This window comes from Puma concolor, chromosome E4 (assembly GCF_028749965.1).
Source record: "Puma concolor isolate L17-30 chromosome E4, mPumCon1.1.hap2, whole genome shotgun sequence".
In the NCBI taxonomy this organism is placed as follows: Eukaryota; Metazoa; Chordata; class Mammalia; order Carnivora; family Felidae; genus Puma; species Puma concolor.
Window position 1 is genome coordinate 71,432,950 of NC_141683.1, and position 19,623 is coordinate 71,452,572.

At 49.8% G+C, this 19,623-nt stretch overlaps 1 protein-coding gene and 1 long non-coding RNA gene across 2 annotated transcripts in view; one reads left to right on the top strand and one right to left on the bottom strand.

The window, feature by feature from the left end:
* LOC147572820 (ankyrin repeat domain-containing protein 26-like) overlaps window positions 1-7,583 on the bottom strand; it is a 188,005-nt gene extending 180,422 nt beyond the window's left edge. The window contains exons 1-3 of the mRNA XM_086693475.1: window positions 7,187-7,583; window positions 2,104-2,218; window positions 1,769-1,942 (exon numbers count right to left, since the gene is read on the bottom strand). Coding sequence (XP_086549601.1) covers window positions 1,769-1,942; window positions 2,104-2,218; window positions 7,187-7,437 — 540 coding nt within the window. The 5' untranslated portion in view covers window positions 7,438-7,583. The remainder of the gene's footprint in view (window positions 1-1,768; window positions 1,943-2,103; window positions 2,219-7,186) is intronic.
* A 1,939-nt stretch (window positions 7,584-9,522) lies between these two features.
* LOC147572823 (uncharacterized) lies at window positions 9,523-10,246 on the top strand. Its single transcript, XR_015246071.1, has 2 exons — window positions 9,523-9,577; window positions 10,128-10,246. It is a non-coding gene; the product is annotated as an uncharacterized LOC147572823 (long non-coding RNA).
* The last annotated feature ends 9,377 nt before the right edge of the window (window positions 10,247-19,623 follow it).

The following is a 19,623-nucleotide window of genomic DNA, read 5'->3' on the forward strand; positions in this document are numbered from 1 at the left end:
TTTATTTATTTTTGGGACAGAGAGAGACAGAGCATGAACGGGGGAGGGGCAGAGAGAGAGGGAGACACAGAATCGGAAACAGGCTCCAGGCTCTGAGCCATCAGCCCAGAGCCTGACGCGGGGCTCAAACTCAGGGACCGCGAGATCGTGACCTGGTTGAAGTCGGACGCTTAACCGACTGCGCCACCCAGGCGCCCCCCTTCTTGTTATTTTATCTCACTTGTCAAATTTCCAAATTGGCCTACTTAGTTCTGACTGCTCCCTCCTTTCCCCTTTTTTCTCTTAAGCCTTGGCCAATAAAAGATAAATCCCATTTTTATAAATCACTTTTTTATCAAATAGGAACTTGTCAACAGCAGCGATGTTTTTTATTGTAAAATGCATTTGTTTTCTTTGAGTTTTAAGACAAAGCCTAGGGCAAATTTTGCTTTCCTGTGTTGTTTTTCACTAATAAAAAAAAATTGGATGGGAAAAATATTTGAAAACAGAATAAGTGTTACCTTTAACAAATATACTGTTTTCATAAATATTTGCCATAAATACATAAAACAAAGCAGTATTCTCTGTTTCTTTAAACGTATCCTCATTTAAAATGAAATCTTAGGGGTGCCTAGGTGGCTCAGTTGGTAGAGCATCCAACTTCGGCTCAGGTCTTAATCTCATGGCTCATGAGTTCATGCCCTGCATTAGGCTCTGTGCTGACAGCTGGGAGCCTGGAGCCTGCTTCAGATTCTGTGTCTCCCTCTCTCTGCCCTTCTCCCCGTCTTGTTCTGTCTCTGTCTCTCTCTCTGTCTCTCTCTCTCTCTCTCTCTCTCAAAAATAAATAAAAAATAAGAAGAAACGAAGGAAGGAAGGAAGGAAGGAAGGAAGGAAGGAAGGAAGAAAAAAGAAATCTTAGATAAATAAGTTATTGCAAATATTTTCATTCAGGGAATCCTTGAACTTCCATATACGTAAAATTGACCCTGCCCGTGTCAACCAAGGGTGTTCCTCTAGGGGCTTCAGCAGTGAAAGGTAATGCATGTCAAAGAAAAGGAAGGTGGGCCAGCAAGTGTGGCCATCATCTACTCCCCATGTACAGCTACAACCCTGCTGAGCAGCTACACAAGGTTGAGCAGGAGCTACTCTCTGAAGTGGGACACCCCAACATGGTACATGGCTGGCCGAGTGGCTACCAACACAAGTAGATGCCTTTGCTGGATGTCAAGATATGACCTGACCCCAATGCCCTCATCTTCAGAGCACCGGGGCCTGCAGTGCCCAGCACCTACAACCTGCTGCTTTCTCCTCCCGCTTGCACACATCCAAGCTCTCCCTGCTGGGTCTGGGTCTCCATTCCTCCTCCCACCTGTCCCCAGCAGCGCCCCTTGCCTAAGCCCCTGCATAGCACCCAGCCTCCATCATCACCTCACTCCCCTCTAGACCTTTAGTCCTTTATGGGCTCTGAGACTACCATCCACTTGTAGGCACTAATGGAAACATTTTCTTTCTGGGGTGGAAGGGTGGCTGGGAGATACAACTTTGCCCTTTCTGTGGGCACTGCCTTTTTCTAGCCCTCCCTGACTTGGCATTGGAGTTATTTCCATGATGACAGGGCCTGATGTATAGAATTCAGTGAGTGAGTGTGTGTGTGTGTGTGTGTGTGTGTGTGTGTGTGTCTGTGTGTGTGTGTGTGTGTGTGTGTGTGTGTGTGAAATAAAACATTTTGAGGATAAAATATTCATGTATATATATAAAATTTCAAATAATGTATAAATTAGTTCTTTACCTTATTTCTTGCTTCAGTATTCGCATTGTATAGCAGCAACTTCTCTATTATGGATATATTATCACCAAAGGCCGCATAGTGGAGAGCAGTGTTGCCACTCGCATCCCTAATATTTGGATCGGCACCATTTTCCAATAGTATGTTTACACATTTCTCTTCCTGGCACTGTACGGCCTGTCAGTGATATGCCAAGAAACAGAGTGTAAATTCTGAGCATTTAAAGTAAGCATGCCACAGGTTTCACCAATTCGTTTTCTTTCTAGGCAATAATTTCATTTTCATTCTAAGTAATGACATCAAATCCATTTCAGGCAGACATAGCTGGTACTACATACCTTCATGAGAGCTGTCCTGTTTTCATGATCACAGAGGTTAAGATGACATTTCCTCTCTACTAGGAGGGTCACCACTTCTGGATGGCCATTGGCACAGGCCAAATGGAGAGCAGTCCTAAAAAAGTGAGAGGACTTTTTAGGAAATGATAGTGCACTCTCTCAAAACTTGCAGTTAATTCAGGAAATTGTAAACATTAAGTAGCATGTTATTCCTATGCCTCCAAAACAAAGATTCAGTTTTCCTCTGGAGAAAGTACAATATTTAGTAGTGATTACTCATCACACTAATAAAAGAGCAGCCTGTTTGAAGAGAAAGAGCATGACCTTGGGATTCAGCTCCACTTGGGTTTGAATCCTAGTTTAACTCTGTCACTCACTAGTTATTGCTTAGACTTATCTTCAATGTCCTCAACAAAAGGGGATAAAAATAGTAGTTGTCTCGTGTCACCCGGCTAGCTCAGTCTGAAGAGCATGTAACTCTTGATCTCAGGGTCGTGAGTTTGAAGCCCCACAGTAGGTGTAGAGATTGGTAAAAAAAAAAAAAAAAAAAAAAAAAGATAATAATAAAATAAAATGCCATGAAATGAAATGAAATAAAATAAAATAAAATACTGAGTAGTTATCTCACAAGACCTCGTTGTGATGCTTAAATGAGGATCTATGCAAGTATTTAGAACACTTCCTAGCATTCTAGCAAATAACATCTCAATAGTTGTTGGATAATATAATTTTTATTTTAATAAAATAATAATAAATAATTATTTATTTATATTATTTATATATAAATTATATATAAATATATATCTATATTATATATAGATATATATTTATATTATTATTTATAATAAATAATAAATTTATAAATTTTATTTTAAATGAGGATCTATGCAAGTATTTAGAACACTTCCTAGCATTCCTAGCAAATAACATCTCAGTAGTTGTTGGATAATATAATTTTTACAATTTCTACTGCTTTACATAGACAACACTTCAATTAGGTACCTTGATACAATTACACCTACTTTGCAGATATGTTTTAAGGATTAGCAAGAATACTGCATTTCAATGATTCTAAGATGCTTATTTTGTCACATTTTAGTATCTCTGACATTGGAATGCAATGTATAACTCAAAATGTCTTACAACTGTAAATGGCAGGACTTTAAATAAATAATTGGTATATAAAATAGTGGGACACCATAGAATCTTGGTGCCTTCCATTATGTGAAATGATGGTATATACAATAGGTCTATTGCAGTTCTAGTCATATGATTGGCACTTAAAGAAATTTTAGTTCTGAAAAGCATTACAGGAAAAGAGGACTAAATTAAAAAAAGGAAAACATTTTTAAGAACTTCTTACTTTGCTTCTCAAGAAAGTTTAAGCCACAGGAAACTCAGGATTCCAATGACTAGGAACAGTTCATTTTATTAAATATTGAGGTGTACAGATTGTACGAAAATCAAGTATTTCCAGCGATCGATATTAGTAGTTACTACTCTCATAAATTTCAGAAGGTCAGGTAAAGCTTATCTTTTACAATTTCCTATCTTCAGCAACTTTGAAAGGAAGGAGGAAAACTTCCCATTGAGATTAAGTCCTAATACTTCAATGTAAAATTTCTCATCTTAGGGGTGCCTTGCCGGCTCAGTCAGTAGAGCATAGGACCTTGATCTCAGGGTTGTAAATTTGAGCCCCACGATGGGTATAGAGATTACTTAAAAATAAAATCTGGTGCAGAGCCTGCTTTAGATGCTCTGTCCCTCCTCTCCCTTTCCCCCTCCCCCTGCTCATGCTTTCACCCTCAACAATACATAACACTTAAAACATAAAGTAAACAAGATAAAAGCTGGGGCACCTGGGTGGCTCAGTCTGTTAAGCGTGCAGCTCTTGATCTGGGCTCAAGTCATGATCTCATGTTCACTGGCTCAAGCCCCGTGCTGGGACTCTTTGAAAAGTGTATTGGAAAAGTTCCTACTTTCAGCACGGGGCCTGCTTGGGATTCTCTCTCTGTCCTTCCATTCCCCCCACCCCCACCCCCACCCCCACCCCATCCCTCTCACAAAATAAATAAATAAACTTAAAAAATAATATCTTTAGAAAATAAATAAATAAAATGCCTCATCTTGCTCATACTGTGCAAACTGAAGTCTTTGAGAACAAAAGAATCTTGGGTAGAGTATGTCCGCTATATAATATATGTGCAGGTTCTAGGTGATAAATAAACAGATGGAAAGAGTGGATAAATACATTTGGAGAGTTCAATATTTTTAAAGACAAGGTATATAAAGGAAAGCATACTTCTGAAACAGTAAATAATCCCTTATATTTGCTAGGGCTTATTTTTTTCATAAGCACACAACTAATATATTTTATTTTCATGATTAATATAAATCATTTACCTATTACACGTAATAAAGCTACCTATAACAGAAATACTTATGTATATGATTAATATATGCATAATACAATCTACAAGTGCAAATAAAAATACTCCCTTTACTTCTGAAGAGGCCAAAAGTTGTCCAAATGTGCCAATCCTCAAAAAACATTTCAATTAACTCACTTTTCTTATTTTACATCCAAAAATATTTTTTAACACAAAGTGAGAAATTATTTTTATGTATATAATATCAATATTCTTGCTCTTCTCCAGGATCACTTCAACGACAATAAACCCTTTCTGTTGGGCATAAACTTTTAATAGGACCTTTATACACCTTTTCCTGTAGAAAGCACAGATTTTCTTTGAAGGCAAAGAAAAATGCATGTAAATACAAAGGCTCAGAAATAACAAATGTCGTCACATTTTCCGCATTTTTGGGCTTAACATAAAACTGTAGTCTGCTTGTGTGTACCTATGATCACACTGATTTTTGTTCTCACTTAATGATCCACTAAAGCACAGCTCTGCATCTCTGTGTATATCTATTATCTATGCCACTTTCAATGATCACATATCCATCTTATGGATGTAATGACATTTACTTATAAAAGCCATTATACGAGTTCTTCTTAATACATTGCTATTTTAAATAGTGCTGAGAAAAGCAAAATGTATGTCATTTATCTCTAGTGATTTCCTAAAGATATTTTACTAGAAATAAAATTGATGGGTAAAATGAATACATGTTTTTTAAATGTGGTACTTACACCAAATTGTCTATTGGAAAGTCGAAAACAACTTAAACTTTAAGCGGCAGTATAAGCACCATCACTCTATTTTCACAAAGGTTGTAGATGGAAAATTGTATTTCAGTCCCTTTTTCACTTAAATTTCTTTTTTCCCAGGGACACTATATTTCCCTATGTCCACTGGTCCCTTGTAGATATGCAAAGAAATACTTTGCACGATTTCAAATTACAGGCTTTTGTTCGTTTTGATTTCAAAGACTTCCCTGTAAAACGAAGATAGATTCTGTTGTCTGATACAAATATGTTGTAAATATTTGCAAGTGCATTGTCTTTTATTTTCATAATATTATTTTCTGATAGAGGCTTTTAGTTTTTTATGTTGCTAAATCAATCTCCAGAATTCTTGATTTAAAAAATATTTTTTAATATTTATTTATTTTTCGGAGACAGAGACACAGAGTGCAAGCAAGGGAGGGGCAGAGAGAGAGGGAGACACAGAATCTGAGCTGTCAGCACAGAGCCTGAAGCGGGGCTCGAACCCACAAAGCACGGGATCATGACCTGGGCCAAAGTCAGATCGCTTAACCTACTGAGCCACCCAGGGGCCCCAATTTTTTTTTTTTTTTGAGAGAGAAATAGAGAGAGAGAGAGAGACAGAGAGAGAGAGAGAGAGAGAGAGAGAGCGAGAGAGAGAGACAACACAGAATCCCAAGCATGCTCCACATTGACAGCAGGGAGCCCGTCGAAGGGCTTGAACCCATGAACACCTGAGATTATGACCTGAGCTGAAATCAAGAGTCAGAGGCTTAACTGACTGAGCCACCCAGGCACCCCCCAAAAGTCTTGCTTTTCAAGTCATTCTTAGGATGGGTAAATAGGCATTTGTGGGATTTTTTTCTGTTACTTTTCTTATTTTGCATATTACAATTTTTAAATTGATATCCCATCTGGAACTTATTTTAAGGGAGATAAAATTCTAACAAGTTTTCTCCAAATTGGCTGTTTCTCCACTACTTAGGAATAATTCACCTTTTCCTACTAATACGAAATGTCACCAGTATCAAATTCAAAAGTCTTATGTATATTTGAGCGTTGGTCATGTTCTACTCTGCACCACTCCTTTATCTGTCTTTTCAGCTGTGTGTAAATGAATAATTTGTGGAGATTTCAGGTACATTTTGATATCTGGAAGGGCAAATCTACCTCCTATATAAAAACATAAGTTCTTAGGTTAATTCCAGTTCGTTAACATACAGTGTTCTATCAGTTTCAGATGTACAAGATAGTGAGTCCAAAAATTTCCTTAATGACATCACAAGAAGAGCATGTGTAGCTCAAAATTCTTAAAACCAGGATGCTTTCATTTGCTTTACCTAACACTGACAAATACAGGAAGGGTACACATTTTGAGAAAAAGGAGTCCTCCTATTCAGAGCCATCTTCCACTTCAAAATGTCCTTCCAAGGTCCCTCAGGAAATAGCACACACACCTAAGTGTACACAGACATAAACTGGATACTGGATTTTGTCCCAAGCATTTCTAGCCCAGAAGTTGATTACAGGAATTATTTCTCCCATTATGCACTTTTCTACGACGTTATGGTATGAAAATGAGTCCATTAAAAACCACATGTTGTCGACACTTAATTTCGTGTGTATTACTATTGAAATTTGGGTAAATCACGTCAAACTTGAGAGTCAAGTGGTCTATTCAGGAATTAACGGGTACGTGCCAGGGCAGCTGAAGACTTTGTATTTGCCGCTCACGCTGTCGGCCTGGTGCTAGACCACGTAGGGTTCCCACGACCGAGGGGCAGCGGGACCTCAGGAGGGAAGCGAACCCAGCCCCCGAGGGAGGGCTCGGATGCACAGGTAGAGCTAGGCCAGATGTGCTCTTCTCCCAGGTCCGTCCCACCTCCTCCCTGCCAGCCTCCAAGCCCCTATTACCTGTTCATCTTGTCTCTATCATCCACGCCATTTTCCGCGAAGAACAGAATCTGCTGCACTTGCGCTGCGTTGCCCGTGCAGGCAGCCTTGTGGATCTTTCTGAGATCTCTGTCTTGGACATGGTAACCCAGCAGCAAGTTGTCAGTTGTATTGTTCTTCTGCCCAACGCCCCTGCCCTGCCTCTGCAAGCCAGAAGCGGAGCCCATGGGCGACATGCCCTTCTCCCTCCCGAACCCCCAAATCCTCTTCATTGCGAAGCCTGCGGGCTCCACAGAGACTTCACCCCGCCCTCCCTTTCCGCTGCCTCCCGAGCCCAACACTAGCGCCGGAGACAGGCCAAACCCGCCTGGCCACAACACCCCAGCAGTGAGGATCCGCGTTTGGGTAGCTGCCACTTCTCAGTAACCGGCAACAAGGAATACCGCCCAACACAAACGCGCTTGCGCACTTCAGAAGAGGCAACCACTGCGCATGCGCACAGAGGCCTAACTGTCAACGGTACCCACAGCTCCGACGCCCCCCCCCCCCCCCCCCCCCCCCGGCAGGCCCAGCGCGGGGCAGCGAACAGAGGGGAGGGAGCTCCGGTGGGGGGTGGGGCGGGGTCCAAAGCCACGGAACCTAGCGGGAGCCGGCACCTCTGCTCGCCACGCTCGGGACTCGCCTCGGCAGACTTCTCGCCCCACGCGCGCCTCCCGAGGGTCCCCTCCCCCGCGCCGCGGCCCAGGGTGCAGCCAGGCGGCCCTGCCTGGACCGCGGGAAGGGGTGGAGGTGGGGGCGTGAGGCGGGGATAGGGGCCGGGCCCGGGGCCGCGACGCCCGCGAAGCCTGGAGCCCGCTGCAGCCGCCACCGGATCCCGGGATGGGACAAGAGACTGCGGCGGAAGCCAGCATCTCCCAGCCTGGGGCTCCGGGGGCCGCGGAGCCAACGCCGCCGCCGCCGCCACCGCCGCCGCCGCCGCTGTTGCCTCTGCTGCTGAGACCAGGCTGGAGATGGGAGAGTTGACACTGGCGTCCCGGGGGACCCGCGCCACAGTCCCTCCATCCACGCACTCCTAGCCCTCCGCCTTGAACTCGGCGCTGCCGGCACAATCCCCCCCCCCCCCCACGCCTTCAGGGCTCCCACAGCCCCCTCCCTCCCTGAGCATGACCCTAGGGGCGGGAGCGGGAATCCCGGGTCCGGGGGTTGGGGGCTTCAAGACAGGGAGGTGGGGGCCGGATGCCAGGGAGACTATTGGGCTCCCACTCCCACACCCAGGCCCCGCTGGGCACTGTGAACGGACGGGAGGGGGCTCCGGTGGGGGCTGGGGCGGGGTCCGGAGCTGCCAAGCCAGGCGGGAGCCAGCACCTATGCTCGCCGCGTTCTGGCCTGCCTTTGGCACCCCTCTCACCCCACACGCCCCTCCCGGGGGGCCCTTTCCGCGCGCCGCGCCCCAGGGTGCAGCCTGGCCGCCGTGCCTGGACCGTGGGAAGGGGTGGAGGTGGGGCCGGGACGCGGGGCTATGGGCCGGGCGCGGGGCCGCGATGCCCGCGATGCCGGGCGCATGCCTCAGCCTCCGCCCGAGCCCGAGATGGGGTCAGAGGCTGCAGCAGACGCCAGCATCTCCCCGCCGGGGCCTCGAGGACCGGGCAGCCATCGCCGCCGCCGCTGTTGCCTGCGCTGCTGAGACCAGGCTGGAGATGGGTAAGTTGACCCTGGCATCCCAGGGAACCCGCTCCGCAGCCCCTCCACCCACGCCCTCCTCCTGGCCCTCCGCCTCCATCTCTGCGCTCCCGGCACAACCACCCTCCCACGGCGTCAGGGCTCCCACAGTCCACTCCCTCCCTGAGCGTGACCCTTGGGGCAGGAGTGGGAGCCCCGGGCCGGGGGTTGGGGGCGTGGAGACAGAGAGGTGAGGGCCGGATGCCAGGGAGACTATTGGGCTCCGACGCCGCCCCCCCCCCCCCCCAGGCCTACAGGGGAACTGCGAACAAAGGGCAGGGGGCTCCGGTGGGGGAATGGGGTGGAGTCCGGAGCCTGGGAGCCTGGCGGGAGCCGGCACCTCTTCTCGCCTAGCTCGGCCTCCCCTTGACACCCCTCTCGCCCCACACACCCTTCCTGGGGGGGGGGGCCCTCCCCCGCGCCGCGTCCCAGGGTGCAGCCTGGCGGCCCTGCCTGGAAGGCGGAAGGGGTGGAGGTGGGGGCGTGAGGCGAGGATGTGGGCCGGGCGCGGGGCCGCGAGGCCCGCGATGCCAGGCGCATGCCTCAGCCTCCGCCAGAGTCTGAAATGGGGTGAGAGGCTGCAGCAGACGCCAGCATCTGCCCGCCAGGGCCTCAAGGGCCGCGCAGCCATCGCCGCCGCCGCCGCCGCCGCCGCTGCTGTTGCCTGAGCTACTGAGAACAGGCTGGAGATGGGTGAGTTGACCCTGGCTCCCGGGGGGACCCGAGCCGCAGCCCCTCCATCTAAGCACTCCTGGCCCGCTGCCTCCATCTCCGAGCTCCAGGCACAACCCCCCACCCCCAGCATTCAGGGCTCCCACAGCTCCCTCCTTCCCTGAAAGTGACCCTAGGGGCATGAGCGGGAGCCCCGGGCCAGGGGTTGAGGGCGTCGAGACAGGAAGGTGGGGGCTGGATGCCAGGGAGACTATTGGGCTCCGATGTCCCCTCCAGGCCCAGCTGGGCACTGCGAACGGAGGGGAGGGGTCTCCGGTGGGGGGTGGGGCGGGGTCCGGACCCTCCATGCCAGGCGGGAGCTGGCACCTCTGCTTGCTGCACTCAGGCCTCGCCTTCGCACCCCTCTCGTCCCACACGCCCCTCCCGGGGGGACCGCCCACGCTCTGCGTCGCAGGGTGCGGCCTGGCAGCCCGTGCCTGGACCGCGGGAAAGTGTGGAGGTGGGGGCCTGAGAGGGGGATGTGGGCCGAGCGCTGGGTCGGGATGCCCGCGATGCCCTGTGCTCGCCCCAGACTCTGCAGGAGCTCGAGATGGGGTGAGAGGCTGTAGCAGACGCCAGTATCTCCCCGCTGGGGCCTCGAGGGCTGCGCAGCCATCGCCGACGCTGCCGCTGTTGCCTCCGCTGCTGAGACCAGGCTGGAGATGGGTGAGTTGACCCTGGCGTCCAGGGTGACCCTAGCCACAGCCCCTCCATCCCCGCACTCCTGGCCCTCCGCCTCCATCTCTGAGCTCCCGGCACAACCCCCACCCCGCCAAGGCGTCAGGACTCCCACAGCCCCCTCCCTCCCTGAGCGTCACCCTATGGGCGGGAGTGGGAGCCCCAGGACCAGGGGTTGGGGGCATAGAGACAAGGATGTGGGGGCGGGATTCCAGGGAGACTACTGGGCTCTGACGCCCCCTCCCCCAACAGGCTGGCCCCAGGACCTTTCCCAGGCCCTGGAGGGCAAAGCCTCATGCCTTAGATCCCCTCCCTAGGCCTGGGCAGGGGCATCCCCTAGGCGCTGGGCTCAAAAGGCTCTTTGTGAGCTGTGCCCCCCACTCCCCAAGCCTCCAGCGGGGTCCTGGAAAAGGGCGGGTGCAGAGGCTGGGATTGTGGCTGCTTGTCTGGACCAGGCGGAGGGGCGTGGGGAGAGCACCCCTAGTCCTTTCATTGGGTTTGGGGCAGGGGGTGGGGGGGCGCGTCCAGGCTCATGTGCTTTTCACTGCACTGCCCAGGGTGGGGAAGGGAACCTGGCTGGAGGAGGGCTCTATCACTATCTGCAAATAGTGGGTTCTGGAAGCTGGGTTGGGGAGGGTAGCTTGGATGTAAGTCAGAATGGTGGCACCTGAGCTGGAGTGCCATGAGAAGCAGAGGTGGGTCTCAGCCAGCCCTAGTAGCTGGAGGTCAGGTGACTCTCCTGGCTCTGGAAGACTCCCTAGAAGGCCTGTGGGCAGGAATACTACCCCAGAGAGACACCTCCATGGCCCCCCAGAACTGGCACTGCCCCATTCCCATAGCATTCCTTGCCACTCCTGGGACACCAGTCATGACCTGCCTTGATGGGGAGCTGTGGATACTGGCGGGTCACCTCCCCCGGCAGGGCAGGTACTGAAGATCCAGGCCTCTGGGTGCTGAGGAGATAGGCACAGGGTCTTCGGAAAGTTTGGAAGACTTTCTGCCAGTCCAGGGAGGAGAGAGAAGTTGCTGGAAGAGTTGGCTTGCTCAGCACTAAAGGGAAGGGTTAGGGTTAGGGTTAGGGTTAGGGGTTAGGGGTTAGGGTTAGGGTTAGGGTTAGGGTTAGGGGTTAGGGGTTAGGGTTAGGGTTAGGGTTAGGGGTTAGGGGTTAGGGTTAGGGTTAGGGTTAGGGGTTAGGGTTAGGGTTAGGGTTAGGGGTTAGGGTTAGGGTTAGGGTTAGGGTTAGGGTTAGGGGTTAGGGTTAGGGTTAGGGTTAGGGGTTAGGGTTAGGGTTTAGGGTTAGGGTTAGGGTTAGGGTTAGGGGTTAGGGGTTAGGGGTTAGGGGTTAGGGTTAGGGTTAGGGTTAGGGTTAGGGTAGGTGTTAGGGTTAGGGTTAGGGTTAGGGTTAGGGTTAGGGTTAGGGGTTAGGGTTAGGGGTTAGGGTTAGGGTTAGGGTTAGGGTTAGGGTTAGGGGTTAGGGTTAGGGTTAGGGTTAGGGGTTAGGGGTTAGGGTTAGGGTTAGGGTTAGGGTTAGGGTTAGGGTTAGGGTTAGGGTTAGGGTTAGGGTTAGGGTTAGGGTTAGGGTTAGGGTTAGGGTTAGGGTTAGGGTTAGGGTTAGGGGTTAGGGTTAGGGTTAGGGTTAGGGTTAGGGTTAGGGTTAGGGTTAGGGTTAGGGTTAGGGTTAGGGTTAGGGTTAGGGTTAGGGTTAGGGTTAGGGTTAGGGTTAGGGTTAGGGTTAGGGTTAGGGTTAGGGTTAGGGTTAGGGTTAGGGTTAGGGTTAGGGTTAGGGTTAGGGTTAGGGTTAGGGTTAGGGTTAGGGTTAGGGTTAGGGTTAGGGTTAGGGTTAGGGTTAGGGTTAGGGTTAGGGTTAGGGTTAGGGTTAGGGTTAGGGTTAGGGTTAGGGTTAGGGTTAGGGTTAGGGTTAGGGTTAGGGTTAGGGTTAGGGTTAGGGTTAGGGTTAGGGTTAGGGTTAGGGTTAGGGTTAGGGTTAGGGTTAGGGTTAGGGTTAGGGTTAGGGTTAGGGTTAGGGTTAGGGTTAGGGTTAGGGTTAGGGTTAGGGTTAGGGTTAGGGTTAGGGTTAGGGTTAGGGTTAGGGTTAGGGTTAGGGTTAGGGTTAGGGTTAGGGTTAGGGTTAGGGTTAGGGTTAGGGTTAGGGTTAGGGTTAGGGTTAGGGTTAGGGTTAGGGTTAGGGTTAGGGTTAGGGTTAGGGTTAGGGTTAGGGTTAGGGTTAGGGTTAGGGTTAGGGTTAGGGTTAGGGTTAGGGTTAGGGTTAGGGTTAGGGTTAGGGTTAGGGTTAGGGTTAGGGTTAGGGTTAGGGTTAGGGTTAGGGTTAGGGTTAGGGTTAGGGTTAGGGTTAGGGTTAGGGTTAGGGTTAGGGTTAGGGTTAGGGTTAGGGTTAGGGTTAGGGTTAGGGTTAGGGTTAGGGTTAGGGTTAGGGTTAGGGTTAGGGTTAGGGTTAGGGTTAGGGTTAGGGTTAGGGTTAGGGTTAGGGTTAGGGTTAGGGTTAGGGTTAGGGTTAGGGTTAGGGTTAGGGTTAGGGTTAGGGTTAGGGTTAGGGTTAGGGTTAGGGTTAGGGTTAGGGTTAGGGTTAGGGTTAGGGTTAGGGTTAGGGTTAGGGTTAGGGTTAGGGTTAGGGTTAGGGTTAGGGTTAGGGTTAGGGTTAGGGTTAGGGTTAGGGTTAGGGTTAGGGTTAGGGTTAGGGTTAGGGTTAGGGTTAGGGTTAGGGTTAGGGTTAGGGTTAGGGTTAGGGTTAGGGTTAGGGTTAGGGTTAGGGTTAGGGTTAGGGTTAGGGTTAGGGTTAGGGTTAGGGTTAGGGTTAGGGTTAGGGTTAGGGTTAGGGTTAGGGTTAGGGTTAGGGTTAGGGTTAGGGTTAGGGTTAGGGTTAGGGTTAGGGTTAGGGTTAGGGTTAGGGTTAGGGTTAGGGTTAGGGTTAGGGTTAGGGTTAGGGTTAGGGTTAGGGTTAGGGTTAGGGTTAGGGTTAGGGTTAGGGTTAGGGTTAGGGTTAGGGTTAGGGTTAGGGTTAGGGTTAGGGTTAGGGTTAGGGTTAGGGTTAGGGTTAGGGTTAGGGTTAGGGTTAGGGTTAGGGTTAGGGTTAGGGTTAGGGTTAGGGTTAGGGTTAGGGTTAGGGTTAGGGTTAGGGTTAGGGTTAGGGTTAGGGTTAGGGTTAGGGTTAGGGTTAGGGTTAGGGTTAGGGTTAGGGTTAGGGTTAGGGTTAGGGTTAGGGTTAGGGTTAGGGTTAGGGTTAGGGTTAGGGTTAGGGTTAGGGTTAGGGTTAGGGTTAGGGTTAGGGTTAGGGTTAGGGTTAGGGTTAGGGTTAGGGTTAGGGTTAGGGTTAGGGTTAGGGTTAGGGTTAGGGTTAGGGTTAGGGTTAGGGTTAGGGTTAGGGTTAGGGTTAGGGTTAGGGTTAGGGTTAGGGTTAGGGTTAGGGTTAGGGTTAGGGTTAGGGTTAGGGTTAGGGTTAGGGTTAGGGTTAGGGTTAGGGTTAGGGTTAGGGTTAGGGTTAGGGTTAGGGTTAGGGTTAGGGTTAGGGTTAGGGTTAGGGTTAGGGTTAGGGTTAGGGTTAGGGTTAGGGTTAGGGTTAGGGTTAGGGTTAGGGTTAGGGTTAGGGTTAGGGTTAGGGTTAGGGTTAGGGTTAGGGTTAGGGTTAGGGTTAGGGTTAGGGTTAGGGTTAGGGTTAGGGTTAGGGTTAGGGTTAGGGTTAGGGTTAGGGTTAGGGTTAGGGTTAGGGTTAGGGTTAGGGTTAGGGTTAGGGTTAGGGTTAGGGTTAGGGTTAGGGTTAGGGTTAGGGTTAGGGTTAGGGTTAGGGTTAGGGTTAGGGTTAGGGTTAGGGTTAGGGTTAGGGTTAGGGTTAGGGTTAGGGTTAGGGTTAGGGTTAGGGTTAGGGTTAGGGTTAGGGTTAGGGTTAGGGTTAGGGTTAGGGTTAGGGTTAGGGTTAGGGTTAGGGTTAGGGTTAGGGTTAGGGTTAGGGTTAGGGTTAGGGTTAGGGTTAGGGTTAGGGTTAGGGTTAGGGTTAGGGTTAGGGTTAGGGTTAGGGTTAGGGTTAGGGTTAGGGTTAGGGTTAGGGTTAGGGTTAGGGTTAGGGTTAGGGTTAGGGTTAGGGTTAGGGTTAGGGTTAGGGTTAGGGTTAGGGTTAGGGTTAGGGTTAGGGTTAGGGTTAGGGTTAGGGTTAGGGTTAGGGTTAGGGTTAGGGTTAGGGTTAGGGTTAGGGTTAGGGTTAGGGTTAGGGTTAGGGTTAGGGTTAGGGTTAGGGTTAGGGTTAGGGTTAGGGTTAGGGTTAGGGTTAGGGTTAGGGTTAGGGTTAGGGTTAGGGTTAGGGTTAGGGTTAGGGTTAGGGTTAGGGTTAGGGTTAGGGTTAGGGTTAGGGTTAGGGTTAGGGTTAGGGTTAGGGTTAGGGTTAGGGTTAGGGTTAGGGTTAGGGTTAGGGTTAGGGTTAGGGTTAGGGTTAGGGTTAGGGTTAGGGTTAGGGTTAGGGTTAGGGTTAGGGTTAGGGTTAGGGTTAGGGTTAGGGTTAGGGTTAGGGTTAGGGTTAGGGTTAGGGTTAGGGTTAGGGTTAGGGTTAGGGTTAGGGTTAGGGTTAGGGTTAGGGTTAGGGTTAGGGTTAGGGTTAGGGTTAGGGTTAGGGTTAGGGTTAGGGTTAGGGTTAGGGTTAGGGTTAGGGTTAGGGTTAGGGTTAGGGTTAGGGTTAGGGTTAGGGTTAGGGTTAGGGTTAGGGTTAGGGTTAGGGTTAGGGTTAGGGTTAGGGTTAGGGTTAGGGTTAGGGTTAGGGTTAGGGTTAGGGTTAGGGTTAGGGTTAGGGTTAGGGTTAGGGTTAGGGTTAGGGTTAGGGTTAGGGTTAGGGTTAGGGTTAGGGTTAGGGTTAGGGTTAGGGTTAGGGTTAGGGTTAGGGTTAGGGTTAGGGTTAGGGTTAGGGTTAGGGTTAGGGTTAGGGTTAGGGTTAGGGTTAGGGTTAGGGTTAGGGTTAGGGTTAGGGTTAGGGTTAGGGTTAGGGTTAGGGTTAGGGTTAGGGTTAGGGTTAGGGTTAGGGTTAGGGTTAGGGTTAGGGTTAGGGTTAGGGTTAGGGTTAGGGTTAGGGTTAGGGTTAGGGTTAGGGTTAGGGTTAGGGTTAGGGTTAGGGTTAGGGTTAGGGTTAGGGTTAGGGTTAGGGTTAGGGTTAGGGTTAGGGTTAGGGTTAGGGTTAGGGTTAGGGTTAGGGTTAGGGTTAGGGTTAGGGTTAGGGTTAGGGTTAGGGTTAGGGTTAGGGTTAGGGTTAGGGTTAGGGTTAGGGTTAGGGTTAGGGTTAGGGTTAGGGTTAGGGTTAGGGTTAGGGTTAGGGTTAGGGTTAGGGTTAGGGTTAGGGTTAGGGTTAGGGTTAGGGTTAGGGTTAGGGTTAGGGTTAGGGTTAGGGTTAGGGTTAGGGTTAGGGTTAGGGTTAGGGTTAGGGTTAGGGTTAGGGTTAGGGTTAGGGTTAGGGTTAGGGTTAGGGTTAGGGTTAGGGTTAGGGTTAGGGTTAGGGTTAGGGTTAGGGTTAGGGTTAGGGTTAGGGTTAGGGTTAGGGTTAGGGTTAGGGTTAGGGTTAGGGTTAGGGTTAGGGTTAGGGTTAGGGTTAGGGTTAGGGTTAGGGTTAGGGTTAGGGTTAGGGTTAGGGTTAGGGTTAGGGTTAGGGTTAGGGTTAGGGTTAGGGTTAGGGTTAGGGTTAGGGTTAGGGTTAGGGTTAGGGTTAGGGTTAGGGTTAGGGTTAGGGTTAGGGTTAGGGTTAGGGTTAGGGTTAGGGTTAGGGTTAGGGTTAGGGTTAGGGTTAGGGTTAGGGTTAGGGTTAGGGTTAGGGTTAGGGTTAGGGTTAGGGTTAGGGTTAGGGTTAGGGTTAGGGTTAGGGTTAGGGTTAGGGTTAGGGTTAGGGTTAGGGTTAGGGTTAGGGTTAGGGTTAGGGTTAGGGTTAGGGTTAGGGTTAGGGTTAGGGTTAGGGTTAGGGTTAGGGTTAGGGTTAGGGTTAGGGTTAGGGTTAGGGTTAGGGTTAGGGTTAGGGTTAGGGTTAGGGTTAGGGTTAGGGTTAGGGTTAGGGTTAGGGTTAGGGTTAGGGTTAGGGTTAGGGTTAGGGTTAGGGTTAGGGTTAGGGTTAGGGTTAGGGTTAGGGTTAGGGTTAGGGTTAGGGTTAGGGTTAGGGTTAGGGTTAGGGTTAGGGTTAGGGTTAGGGTTAGGGTTAGGGTTAGGGTTAGGGTTAGGGTTAGGGTTAGGGTTAGGGTTAGGGTTAGGGTTAGGGTTAGGGTTAGGGTTAGGGTTAGGGTTAGGGTTAGGGTTAGGGTTAGGGTTAGGGTTAGGGTTAGGGTTAGGGTTAGGGTTAGGGTTAGGGTTAGGGTTAGGGTTAGGGTTAGGGTTAGGGTTAGGGTTAGGGTTAGGGTTAGGGTTAGGGTTAGGGTTAGGGTTAGGGTTAGGGTTAGGGTTAGGGTTAGGGTTAGGGTTAGGGTTAGGGTTAGGGTTAGGGTTAGGGTTAGGGTTAGGGTTAGGGTTAGGGTTAGGGTTAGGGTTAGGGTTAGGGTTAGGGTTAGGGTTAGGGTTAGGGTTAGGGTTAGGGTTAGGGTTAGGGTTAGGGTTAGGGTTAGGGTTAGGGTTAGGGTTAGGGTTAGGGTTAGGGTTAGGGTTAGGGTTAGGGTTAGGGTTAGGGTTAGGGTTAGGGTTAGGGTTAGGGTTAGGGTTAGGGTTAGGGTTAGGGTTAGGGTTAGGGTTAGGGTTAGGGTTAGGGTTAGGGTTAGGGTTAGGGTTAGGGTTAGGGTTAGGGTTAGGGTTAGGGTTAGGGTTAGGGTTAGGGTTAGGGTTAGGGTTAGGGTTAGGGTTAGGGTTAGGGTTAGGGTTAGGGTTAGGGTTAGGGTTAGGGTTAGGGTTAGGGTTAGGGTTAGGGTTAGGGTTAGGGTTAGGGTTAGGGTTAGGGTTAGGGTTAGGGTTAGGGTTAGGGTTAGGGTTAGGGTTAGGGTTAGGGTTAGGGTTAGGGTTAGGGTTAGGGTTAGGGTTAGGGTTAGGGTTAGGGTTAGGGTTAGGGTTAGGGTTAGGGTTAGGGTTAGGGTTAGGGTTAGGGTTAGGGTTAGGGTTAGGGTTAGGGTTAGGGTTAGGGTTAGGGTTAGGGTTAGGGTTAGGGTTAGGGTTAGGGTTAGGGTTAGGGTTAGGGTTAGGGTTAGGGTTAGGGTTAGGGTTAGGGTTAGGGTTAGGGTTAGGGTTAGGGTTAGGGTTAGGGTTAGGGTTAGGGTTAGGGTTAGGGTTAGGGTTAGGGTTAGGGTTAGGGTTAGGGTTAGGGTTAGGGTTAGGGTTAGGGTTAGGGTTAGGGTTAGGGTTAGGGTTAGGGTTAGGGTTAGGGTTAGGGTTAGGGTTAGGGTTAGGGTTAGGGTTAGGGTTAGGGTTAGGGTTAGGGTTAGGGTTAGGGTTAGGGTTAGGGTTAGGGTTAGGGTTAGGGTTAGGGTTAGGGTTAGGGTTAGGGTTAGGGTTAGGGTTAGGGTTAGGGTTAGGGTTAGGGTTAGGGTTAGGGTTAGGGTTAGGGTTAGGGTTAGGGTTAGGGTTAGGGTTAGGGTTAGGGTTAGGGTTAGGGTTAGGGTTAGGGTTAGGGTTAGGGTTAGGGTTAGGGTTAGGGTTAGGGTTAGGGTTAGGGTTAGGGTTAGGGTTAGGGTTAGGGTTAGGGTTAGGGTTAGGGTTAGGGTTAGGGTTAGGGTTAGGGTTAGGGTTAGGGTTAGGGTTAGGGTTAGGGTTAGGGTTAGGGTTAGGGTTAGGGTTAGGGTTAGGGTTAGGGTTAGGGTTAGGGTTAGGGTTAGGGTTAGGGTTAGGGTTAGGGTTAGGGTTAGGGTTAGGGTTAGGGTTAGGGTTAGGGTTAGGGTTAGGGTTAGGGTTAGGGTTAGGGTTAGGGTTAGGGTTAGGGTTAGGGTTAGGGTTAGGGTTAGGGTTAGGGTTAGGGTTAGGGTTAGGGTTAGGGTTAGGGTTAGGGTTAGGGTTAGGGTTAGGGTTAGGGTTAGGGTTAGGGTTAGGGTTAGGGTTAGGGTTAGGGTTAGGGTTAGGGTTAGGGTTAGGGTTAGGGTTAGGGTTAGGGTTAGGGTTAGGGTTAGGGTTAGGGTTAGGGTTAGGGTTAGGGTTAGGGTTAGGGTTAGGGTTAGGGTTAGGGTTAGGGTTAGGGTTAGGGTTAGGGTTAGGGTTAGGGTTAGGGTTAGGGTTAGGGTTAGGGTTAGGGTTAGGGTTAGGGTTAGGGTTAGGGTTAGGGTTAGGGTTAGGGTTAGGGTTAGGGTTAGGGTTAGGGTTAGGGTTAGGGTTAGGGTTAGGGTTAGGGTTAGGGTTAGGGTTAGGGTTAGGGTTAGGGTTAGGGTTAGGGTTAGGGTTAGGGTTAGGGTTAGGGTTAGGGTTAGGGTTAGGGTTAGGGTTAGGGTTAGGGTTAGGGTTAGGGTTAGGGTTAGGGTTAGGGTTAGGGTTAGGGTTAGGGTTAGGGTTAGGGTTAGGGTTAGGGTTAGGGTTAGGGTTAGGGTTAGGGTTAGGGTTAGGGTTAGGGTTAGGGTTAGGGTTAGGGTTAGGGTTAGGGTTAGGGTTAGGGTTAGGGTTAGGGTTAGGGTTAGGGTTAGGGTTAGGGTTAGGGTTAGGGTTAGGGTTAGGGTTAGGGTTAGGGTTAGGGTTAGGGTTAGGGTTAGGGTTAGGGTTAGGGTTAGGGTTAGGGTTAGGGTTAGGGTTAGGGTTAGGGTTAGGGTTAGGGTTAGGGTTAGGGTTAGGGTTAGGGTTAGGGTTAGGGTTAGGGTTAGGGTTAGGGTTAGGGTTAGGGTTAGGGTTAGGGTTAGGGTTAGGGTTAGGGTTAGGGTTAGGGTTAGGGTTAGGGTTAGGGTTAGGGTTAGGGTTAGGGTTAGGGTTAGGGTTAGGGTTAGGGTTAGGGTTAGGGTTAGGGTTAGGGTTAGGGTTAGGGTTAGGGTTAGGGTTAGGGTTAGGGTTAGGGTTAGGGTTAGGGTTAGGGTTAGGGTTAGGGTTAGGGTTAGGGTTAGGGTTAGGGTTAGGGTTAGGGTTAGGGTTAGGGTTAGGGTTAGGGTTAGGGTTAGGGTTAGGGTTAGGGTTAGGGTTAGGGTTAGGGTTAGGGTTAGGGTTAGGGTTAGGGTTAGGGTTAGGGTTAGGGTTAGGGTTAGGGTTAGGGTTAGGGTTAGGGTTAGGGTTAGGGTTAGGGTTAGGGTTAGGGTTAGGGTTAGGGTTAGGGTTAGGGTTAGGGTTAGGGTTAGGGTTAGGGTTAGGGTTAGGGTTAGGGTTAGGGTTAGGGTTAGGGTTAGGGTTAGGGTTAGGGTTAGGGTTAGGGTTAGGGTTAGGGTTAGGGTTAGGGTTAGGGTTAGGGTTAGGGTTAGGGTTAGGGTTAGGGTTAGGGTTAGGGTTAGGGTTAG